General features: G+C 27.7%; 1 protein-coding gene across 1 annotated transcript; it reads left to right on the top strand.

The window, feature by feature from the left end:
- The first annotated feature begins 9,603 nt into the window (after positions 1-9,603).
- Positions 9,604-10,490, top strand: LOC133689074 (uncharacterized). Its single transcript, XM_062108794.1, has one exon. The coding sequence runs from the start codon at positions 9,803-9,805 to the stop codon at positions 10,397-10,399; it is 597 nt and encodes a 198-aa protein (XP_061964778.1). The 5' UTR covers positions 9,604-9,802; the 3' UTR covers positions 10,400-10,490.
- Positions 10,491-11,419: the final 929 nt, after the last annotated feature.

Below are 11,419 nucleotides of genomic sequence, written 5' to 3'. Positions count from 1 at the left end.
TATATATATATATAAGAAATCAGTTAAAAATAAACCTAAATTAATTTTATAAAAACTTTAAAGAAAGGGTTTTTTGGAATCCTAAATTATCTCCATCTTTAATTTAGACCGAAATTGAACTAATCTATTTCTTAACTTGTTTTGGACAGTTTTATTTTTTATTTTTTTTAATGATCAATTTAATTTTATAATTTTTTCCTTACATGATCTTAATTTTAATAGTGAAAAAAACAACACATTAAGAGAGTAGACATATTTAGATCGACAACCTAAATATTATGTGTACGTAATAAAGTTTACGTGTAAGTTAATATATAGTTTTTCTAAATAGTTATTCTGTGAACCCCTGGGTTCTCATTTAATTAGAAATGAAAATGAAGGATTTAAATTGATATTTCATGAATTAGAAAAAAGACATTTTAATTATTGATTTTGGAGACTAAGTAAAGAACCAGTCGACTGGTTCATTTAATAACTCAAACAATTGATTGGTTCATCCAAAATAAATAAAGGGTAATATTATAAATAACCAAATATTGACAAAAACAATGCCTCACTGGGCAAGGAAGAAACAAAAAAAGGGGAAATGGGATTAGGTTTCTTTCTATTTTCTTGGAAAAGGTTAGCAAATAGTGATTAAAAGAGTTGTTGTGTGATAAAAAAAAATTGAGGGATTTTTAAAGAGTTATAAAAGTTAGGGTGAGGGAGATTAGGAGAAAACAAAGAGAAAGGAAAAGAACAAGTGTTTTCTCATTTGGATTAGCATTCAATTAAGGTGAGAAACTCATTTAAAATATTTGGTTTGAATGATTATATAATATATGAATGGATGAATGTGTTTGTGTTGTGTAGATGTTGAATTTCAAAAATTTGTTAGTTAAAATGTTAAATTATGATGGAATAATGTTTAATTATATGAAAAATGGTTAGGTGTCTATTCAATTAAAAGAATTAAAAAGAGAAAAAAAAAAGGTATCCTTTATATAGAGTCAATTTTGGCCTAGGAGAGGAAAAAGAGAGAAGTATAGAAAAAATTCAACTGGTTAGGATTTGAAGATCATTTTATTATTAGGTTAGAGGCACTAGACTTAAATATGCAAGCCTAAAAGAATTTGATTAGGAACTTATGCTTAATTTGTAAGTCTTAAGTTAGGGTTAATAATGAAATGAGGAGGAAATGAGAAATTTATTTTTGTTTGATGTAATTTGGATAGAAATGAATGAAAATAACTCAGAATATACACAAATAAAGTGAAAAATCCTAGTGTTATCGAAAGGGGTTAGTTCTGGCCATAAAGGAAAAGAGTTGAGGAAACTAAATCAATGCATAAATGTTCTTTTTTATATATACTTGATATAACATGTATTGTGATGTGGAGAATGAATTGAAAAAAATGGAAATCTTGTTTTCAAATGGTAATGAAAATGTTGTTTATACCTTAAATTATAATCATTGAAACTTTGCAAGAATTATAAGATTTTGGGGTTATGTTGTATAATGGTTTAACGAAGAAATGTTAAAGAAAATGAATGAGTCTTCTTTTAGAGAGTTTTAATTCTTTATAGTAGGATGTGAAATGGATAAATTGATTTATTAGGTTTTTGTATTTAATGATGTTATAGGAAGTGAAAGATGAAGGTATTGAGAATGGAATTTTTATTATGAGCTAAATATTATTGAAGATTAAGTTACAAGGTGAATTTACATTGAATTACTAAATGGAGAGGGATGCATATACCTGTTTATACATGAGAAGTTGCTGGAGTAGGATCCCAGGTCGAACAGATAAGTCCTTCATGAGTAGCAAGTAAAAGATTAACTCCTCTATTATAAACATGTTAGAACTATTAATGATCATTCATTTTAGTTTTTGTAAAATTAAATGTATTTGGTTTTATAAGAGATGAGATGAATATGAAAAAGAATATGAACTGACTAGTACTTGGTGAAGTACTAGAGGCATCAATTTGATTGATGATCGGGAATATGAAATTAACTAGTACTCGGTATAGTACTAAAGGAATCAATTAGATTGATGACTAGGATTGTGAAATTGACTAGTACTTTGTGTGGTATTGAAGGCATCAATTTGATAAATGACCAGGAATATAGAAATTGACTAGTACTTAGTGTAGTACTAGAGGCATTGGTTTAATTGATGATAGAAATATAAAATTGACTAGTATTTAGGGTAGTACTAGAAGCATCAATGTGATTGATGATTAGGAATATTAAATTGATTGGTGCTCGACGTAATACCACGTCAATTTAGTTGATGATCGGGATATGAATTGACTCTGGAAACAAAGAAAAGAGATTGGTCTAATAATCGATTGTCTATGTATAAGTTAAGTAATAGACTTTCTTGCCATGCTATATCATATTGTAATTAATGTTAATTGTTATAAACTAAATTGTTTACAGGATCTTCAGAAGCTCATGATGTGCAGTAGATAACTTTTGTAATTTTGTTAATAGATATTAAAGTTGTAATTAAAGAAAATATAAATTCATTTTGTAAATTCAAGTTCTTTTGGAATGTAAGTAAATTTTAATCATAGATGCATGTATCAACTAAATTTATTAAATTATAACTTTAAAGATTTTTAAATTAGTCCTTCATTTACGGTTAGAAATGCATGAGATTTAAATTATGATTCTAAAACCTAAAAATTATTGTTGAATTATTGTGATGAATATGTTGTAATTATTGATAGAAGTATAAAACAATGGGTCAAAAGAATAAATGAGGTCTATTCTTGAAAGTGTTGAATTGTAAAATTAGATCTGGGATAATTGGATTAAGTACTGGAAGATTAAATTTAAATATGGAGTTAGCATGAATAACCTGGTATAATTCAAGAATAAAAAAAGAATTTTACCAAATTTGTCAAGTGAAGAAATTAAGTGTTACACAATAAGTGAGTAAATGAATAAAAGATAAATAATAACAGTGTCATTTTTTGTTCAAAATTAATTAACCGATTAGATTTACCAACTAATTCAATTGATCATTTGATTAAATTGAATAATAAACAATTCACCATTATTATCTCAATTGATTAATAGAACTAGTCGATTGTTTGATCTACTAATAAAAGAAATTATAGAAATATAAAAGAAATCGATCGACTGAATTATCGAGTTAAATTAATATAGTTGCCATTATCATATATATATATATATATATATATATATATATTGAGAGAGAGAGAGAGAGATTTTGTGTTTATCTATTTTTATTTAGAGTAAATTGTTACATTGTGTTGCTGAAAGTTGGGTTCGCTATATATTGAACTCAACCTAGTATTAATTTGACTTAAAATATAAATAGCAGTCAATCAAGTTAACTTAAACTAACTAAAATTTTAAATAATATTGTTTTGATGTAATTTTAGTATAAATAAAAAAATAATTTAAAATGAAATTCAATTCAAGTTAAGTTAAGTTATCGACTAGATTATTTTGTTGGATTAAACCGGGTTTACTAACTATTTATATGAGTAAACACCCTTCAAGGGAGGTCGAAACAATTGAGTCATTAGTTCAATTCCTAAGGCTAGCTTAATTCAAGCATGCATCTTCAAAGGAATCTTTTGAATATTCAAAGATCATCAAACATTCTAAATGATGGGCACCTTAAATCCAGTGGCAAATGGGCCTAATGAAACAGTGGCAAATGGGCTTAAGGAAACAAATTGGGGCTTTGAAGGCCCAAATCATCATCTTTTTCAAGCTCAGACAATTTTTTTCGATCAATCTAATCCTTTTTATAAACTGAAATGCATGGGGCAATGGCCTTTTGTATTCTTCAAACCCCAAACTGAAATCAAATCCAATCTATTTTCCAATTCAAATACGATGGGTTATCTGGACAATTGGGCTTACTATAATAAGTCTTTGGACTTCAGTCTCGTTAGTAAATCCATGCATTAATTTGGATCATAGATAAGCATTCTTCTCTAATCTCTTTAGTATGCCCAACTAATATTAATCCACCAATATTAATTATAAGCCCAAATATAATCCTTACGAGAAATTCATGTAATGATCCACTTTTTATATATAATCTTATTAACAAGGATCCTACTCTCATTTAGTAAGATAATAGCAGTTAGAATTATGTAATTTATTAATAGTTTTATTTTAATGATATATGATGTAAACAGAAATTAATAATACATTCATAAATAAATTATTATGAGATATATATATATATATATATAACACTAAGGATTTTAGATTTTAGTATTATTGGTTTTAATTGACTCGTATTCATTCATTTTTATTATATTTGTGAGTGTCAACGATTATCAAATATATGATGTTCGACAGAATAGTGTGCGTTTTTTTTTTTTTTGTTCAATTGTAATGCATTCAATAGTATTTCAATGGAAACTAAATTTTCCTTGGACGATATTAAAAACGCATCCTTCATGTCTACATGTTGCATTTAAAAAATTTCAATAATTTTTCCAGAATGTTGAGCTCTAAATAATTAAGAAAAATAACAATATTTTTTAACCATCACTCCAACTCCTTAGAATTTGCTACTAAATTGGACATCACGAGCAAGCCAATTATTTTTTTCAAAACAAAAACAAAAATAACTAAATTACGGCTAATATGTTTTATAAAAAGTTAAAAAAAAAAATCATAAGCTGCATCATAGAACCACCTAGATTCAACAAACATGTTTTATTTAAGTCTTCTAAGAACCAAAAAAGAAGAAAATGTCAATATTTATTGAATTATAGGAATTTAAAAATAGTTTTTTAAAAATAAAAAAAAATCAAATTAACATGTTAAACTAGTCATATGGATCATAAGAATGGAATAATCTTATAGAAAACAAATGGAAAAAATTATGAATCACAGTTTTGAGCCTAACCAACGTTAGAGGACAAAATTGAAAATACAAACTACTCTTTTTTTTAAGATAAAAAAGAATGGAAACATAACCTGAGTCAACCCGAGATAACTTGCCAAATATGTGTCCTAGCTCGTGATGCCGAGAAAACCCCATAAAAAACATATAAAAATAATAAAAATTAGGCAACCCAATTCACAACTAACCTTAATGGGCAAGGATGATATCGATGGTAAAAAATAATAAAAAAATGATAAAAAAAATAAAAATAACCATAGTGAACTCAGGCAAGTCAACTAAACCCCTATGACTCAATTCATAAAAACATGATAATCCAATAGAAGGTAAAAGAAAAATACGAAGCTAATTTCTCAAACCAATCAAATGTTGAAGGACAAAACTGAAAAAAAATCAATAAGAAAAAAAGACTCAAGATAATTCAAGTTAGTTGCCCAAATTCACAACTCAAAACATGTGAAAATGATAATCTTATGAAAAGAAAATAAAAAAAAATTATGAAATCTAATTCTCAATCAACTTAATGATAATGGTTGAAAAAAGACTTATCTGAAAAAATAAAAAAAAATTAAGTCAATTTTTCAAACTCGTGATCCATATAATAAAACCAGTATTACATCATAGAAGATAAGTCAAAAAAAATTATAAAGCTAAATTTTCAATCAAAAAATATTAAAAAATGAAAATGAAAAAAGACCACAAATAAAATAAATAAAAATAAAAATAATAAAAATTAAATTTAATATATATATATATATATATATAGACACCTTGCTAGTTTGGATGAGCCACCATGGAAATCCAGGAAAAAAGAGAGAATGGAGGGAGGAGAGGGAAAAAAAAAAAAGAGCTGACCCATCAATGATCAATCAGTCATCACCACATGTCATCCCATAAGAAAGACCTCACGAAATGCTTCAAACTCCACCGCGAATGGCTATATTTAGTTATTGTAGGAATCTGCACGCACTGCAAGAGCACGACGACTCCCCATGCACGTTGACACATGCCAGCCAAGTTGTCCTACCCTTCTTTTTTAGTCCCTAGAAATGTTTTTATTTCAAATATAAGATCAATAAATTAAATTTTCTTTTAGAGCACCACCGCGCATCAACCACGCCCTGGAATTTGTCCTCAACATTAAGGGATGCCTATATAAAAAAAATGTTAAATACAATCTTAAATAAAATTAATATAATAGGATGAAATTATAAATAAAAAATAATCAACTGACTAGAAAATGGAGGGCTGAATTTTTTCCCGACAGTGCAATTCAATCCAATGTTTTGCAAGAAACAGAGCTAAATATTTTACGTTAGCTATCTTATGGGTCATTTGTCCATTTGCATGCAAGCACGAACATTGCAAGTGTTGTTGATGGTACAGTAGTTTTTTTTTTTTATTGATAAATTGTGTTTTCTCTCCATAATTGTATAAAAACATTACATTGTAGCTTATTTTAAAATGGAGAAAACACAGATTTAGGGTTAGCATCATTAGCTATTTTTTAAACCAAACAGTTCTAAAAACTGTGACCGAAAAAATGAAGACATAATATCACAATATCAATCCCCCACCCAGTTTAAGAAACAAGAGCATTTAATTGGCTGGGAAAAAAAGACTACTAATAATAGTCGTATAGTTATGGTTACTAGATTGTTGGACAGATCAAATTCTATTTTAACATACAAAATAAATATGCAGGTATTGGTAATATTTTTTTAATAAAAGAAATTAAATCACGTGGATGTTAAACTGATATGACCTGAACGACTTGATAAATCCAAAGATAATCCGGATGATCGGTAAAAATATAGTTTGATTCACAAGAATTCAAAAGATCATCTTTCTTACTAAGTTTTTTTTTATTTAACTTTTGTCTTTTTTTCTTGGTGCTTCTTTTGGAAGTGTAATTCTTTTTCTTGATTTTTTATGAATTTTGTTTATTTTCAATTTTATCATTTTGCATAAAATAATTTGCCCTTAAGCTTTGTTATTTTTTTTTCATTTTTCTTTCTGTTTGATTATTCTGATAGCGGGTTGGTAAAGTTAATCCAAGTTAGCTCGAGTTTTTTTTTGCTTTTTTGTTTTTTGTTGAACTTTTTTTTTTGCTAGTTCCATCTTTTGAAATTCTTTTTTATCTCGATCTCATATTGCCGGTTGTGGATTCGTCAAATTAACCCGAGTTGATTCAGGTTTTCTTATTCGACATTATAATTTTTGAACTTTTTTTTGTTTTTATCTTGGACATTAGGTTATTTGGTTTTGAACTTTACATCTTTTCGTTTTTTTTTTGGATTGTTTCAGTCTCATATCACGAGTCGTATTTTAGTAAATTTGATCCGATTTGTCTTGGATTATTATTGTCTAAATATTTTTTTTTCATTGAAAAATTTTAAAACAACTGGCGACGTAATGTGAGTCACCTATCGAGTAATTACCATGATGATCAATATAATATGATGTTGGCTATAGTGAATTGTGATGATGGTATACGTATTATAATTACAATTATTATGGTTATAATATTGATAATTGTGGTGGTTGAGTTGATTTAATAATAATAATAATAATTAACAACAGAAATTGTGACAGATTTATTCTCAATTTAATAGAAATATTTTCTCCACTCAATGTTTTACTTGGATGTCTATAGGGTGTCTAACTTGGTTTTGGAGTTTGCATCCACTTATCATTCGAAAGTTTTAAGAACCTTCCAGTGAAGATTTTAAAAACCTTCTAGTGAATAAAAATGAATTAAAGATTAAAAGTTACACAACAAATTAATCACTTAGGTGCATGTCACGGTTATTGACTAGTTTTTTTTAATTACCTGTACTATGCTGTGTATTAGATTATTTTTTATAACTTTATAAAAAAATATATAAAAATACTAGGAAGTTAAAAGTTCAATGTACAACAAATAAAGAATTTTTAAAATATTGAGATTGTGATATATTAGATGATAAATTATTTTAAAAAAAAATATTGAGACGCTAACATATTGGATCGATTAGAGTCAACCATGTTTAACCTGTGAAACTCTTGGTTCAGGACATGAGTCTGTGATAACACCATGAAATCCAAATCAAAATAGATCAAGAACTCCAATTTAAATTAACCATATATTGAAGGCCTGGAATGAAGAAAACATTCACTAAAAAAAACATAAAAAAATAACTCAAGCGAACCTAGAACAATGTCTCATTTTATGACATCTAGACCAGTTTTTTTAAAGAAGAAAGAAAAATTCAAGACTCGAGTAATTTATTTTACTGGATCCATTAAGTCAAGTTAATTTAATAGTATAGTTAAAAAATAACAATGAACAATAAATAAAAAGACCCGAGACAACCCATGTTTATTGGATTTTTTATGTTCTTCAGTTGAGATGGTTTGATGATTTGTGTGGGATTGTTGATTTATTTTTTTGGGTTGTGTTGCTTTGTGGACATTAAATGTTGGTGTATAAGTTATTTTGAGGTTGGTGTTAATTTATTTAAATTAGCATGAAATTTAAATGAAGTCGTGAACTAACAAGATTAATGTGAATTTTTTGTTTTACTTGGTATTAAATTGATGCACAATAATTTATCTTGAGATAATATCTCGATTAAAATAGTTTGATTAAAGATGGCCTTAGTCTAAGTTAGATAAATTTTCAATGATTTTTGGAAGATTATCTTGCCATTAATTTCAAGTTCCCCACATTTTTTACCCTTTTGTATTTAATATTTGGAATTGTGGCCTACACGTTAGACGCTTTTTTAGTATTAAGTAAATCAGTTTCCTTAAAAAAAAACAACAAAAAATCTTTCTTTCAAAAATAAAATTTTATTTTAAATTGCATATGATCAAATCTCTCATAAATAAAATCATATTTAAAATACATGGCATGATTTAACATTTTTAAATACCAAAAAGCTAAAAAGAATAGTTTTGTTTTTATCTTTACATGCACTTCTTAATTTAATAATCAGTTTATGAAATCTATAAGAACTTCACCTATATTTCAAAAATACCAACAAAATATTTTGTTTCTTTCAATATCAAGGATTATGAACCTATACGAGACGTATTTCTAATATCAAAGATGTAAAAAATATGTTTTGAATTTAGAATGACCAGTTTTGGTCTATAAAGTTAGATCTACTTTACTAGGGTAGATCAACTTTAACCACTAGACAAACTAACAATTAGAAAACACAACAATATTTTAATTTATATTAAACAAACAAATAATTCAGCTTAACTTAGGTACGGTGTACTATGAGTGATACATCTTTTCTATACATAACTAGTCTTTTTATCTAGATTCTAAGATCAGTTATGGTTTTTAAAGATCAATGTACTAAATAACAACTAAATAAGAAATTTTTATTTTTTCCATCTATTACTACAATAATCCTAATTAAAAAAAAAATCATTGCAACACCGCATGAGAGCCACAATGATTATTTAACTTATTTGAAAATGTCTGTGTGAGACAATAGATGTCGGAGTAAAATATTACTGAAAATAGAGGACCCAAAATGCACTTTGCCCATTTTATTTATCTCCTTTAAATCAAAAGGAGGATACGGGACGAGCAAGAGGCCCAGTCTTGACCGTACACGTGTCATATAATATTCAATAAAAAATTAAAAAATCCAAGTGTCGAATTTGGTATATATTGTGGATCTACCACAGTAAGATTAGCATCTTTGCTCTCGATTCTCGGCATCTATTGTCAGATTCGACTCTCTAGTCTTGATTATAAATCCAACGGTCCACATTAACTCACACCTTGACATAAATAATCATTCACCCTCCTCGTGTCATTCAACACCCTCACAACCTCAAAAACCACAGAGGAAAAGGGAAAACATATTTTCGTTTTCTTTTTAGCTTCTGAGTTTTCATTTTCTTCAATCATGGATGTTTTAGATTCTCCAATTGATGCTTTGGTTTTTGATTATGTGAATCTTGGGATTCTTACTATCATTAACAATTTATGGACGTGGCTTGCCGTTATAACAGCTGCCGTTAGCTTTTGGAGGATCAGAGCCGCCGGAGCCGTCAAAACGCTGGCGGAACCATCACCTTCACCGGATTACATTGAACGCAAAATCACTGAGTCATCTCATCCCGAAACAAGAACAACAACAACGCCTAAGTCAGTTACAGAACCAGCAGCTCCCGGTTCAGTGAGTTCGAGTCCATCAGTGTTTGAAGACAATGGAGCGAAAAAAGGGAAGTTTGTGGTGTATTATTATCAAGATGATGACAGGCAAAATGAAGGTAACATTGACAACGGCGACGACGACGGCGAGGAGGAGTTAACGGTTCTTGGAGAGTGGGGTAGGTGCGGGGGAGAGATAACATTGTGGGAGAGAATGTTGAGGGTGAGAATGGGGGAATATGGATGGTACAGATGTCAGGATTTGACGGTCATTAACGGCAACGTTGTTAGGTTATGGGATGGTGTTAGAAGGGAAAAGAACAGCTCGGGCAGTAGTGTTGCTTGGTAGGTGGTCAGAGAATATTTAGATGTTTGATTAAGTTGTTTTAATAAATGTAAATACATCAATTGGTGGTTGGAACAACCATTGAATCCTGGTAGCTTTTGGTTTCCATTATTAATTAGTAGTCCTCTTCTTTTTTATAGATAATTATGAATTATCCTTAATCATTAATTGATAAGGAGACGCAAGTGTTAAAAAAAAAAAAAACCAAAAACAATCTGAGCTTGATATGTTCCATTAATTTGAGTAATACAAATAAAATAATACATCTATAATAAATAAAAAAATTTTAAAAAATTAACAATGTAAGAAAAAGTACAAAAAAAAATTAAGATTAAGAATTATGATACAGGGGTTATTCTGAATAAAGCTCAATTTGTGATATAGAGTTGCTCTGAACAAAGCTCAATTATAAAATAATGTTAAGGGCAAAGCTATAAAATGTTAATTAAAATAGTAAAGTTAATTAAAAAATAAGCGAAAAAATATCCATATTAACTCGGGTTAGCTTGCTAACCCTATAATTATTGGAACCAGATTGTGATAACCTAATTGAAAGAAAAGCAAAAAAAAAAAAAAATGAAGATCAATTTTCAATAAATAAAATATTAAATGATGAAATTAAAAAACATAACCTTAAAAAAAATCAAAGTTAACTTGTATTAACCTTTAAAACTCGTGACTTTGTTCATAAGTTCAAGACCAACCCTATAGAAAGCAAACTCTAAAAAATAACAAAGCAAAATTATAAATCAATAAAATACTGAGAAATAAAATTGAAATAAAAAAACTTTAAAACAAAAAAATGATAATTAAAAGAATAAGAGCTAGATTTAACATAAAAATAATTTAAAATCAAATGAGGAGAGGTGAAAATAAAAATAAAATAAATTAGGAAAGAGATAAAGAAAATAATAATATAAAATAAGAATTAAATTTAATATAAAAATATAAAAAACCAAATTATGAGGGGTCACAGTGGAAAAAAAGAATTAAAAATAAAAACAAAATAAATAATAATAATAA

Source organism: Populus nigra, chromosome 3 (genome assembly GCF_951802175.1).
Source record: "Populus nigra chromosome 3, ddPopNigr1.1, whole genome shotgun sequence".
Taxonomy (NCBI): domain Eukaryota; kingdom Viridiplantae; phylum Streptophyta; class Magnoliopsida; order Malpighiales; family Salicaceae; genus Populus; species Populus nigra.
The sequence above is the reverse complement of the archived record's forward strand: the minus strand, read 5'-3'. Positions and strand labels throughout refer to the sequence as shown.

Excerpts from the sequence above, each read along its gene's own strand:
- LOC133689074 (XM_062108794.1), top strand. The coding sequence starts at position 9,803 with ATGGATGTTTTAGATTCTCCAATTGATGCTTTGGTTTTTGATTATGTG.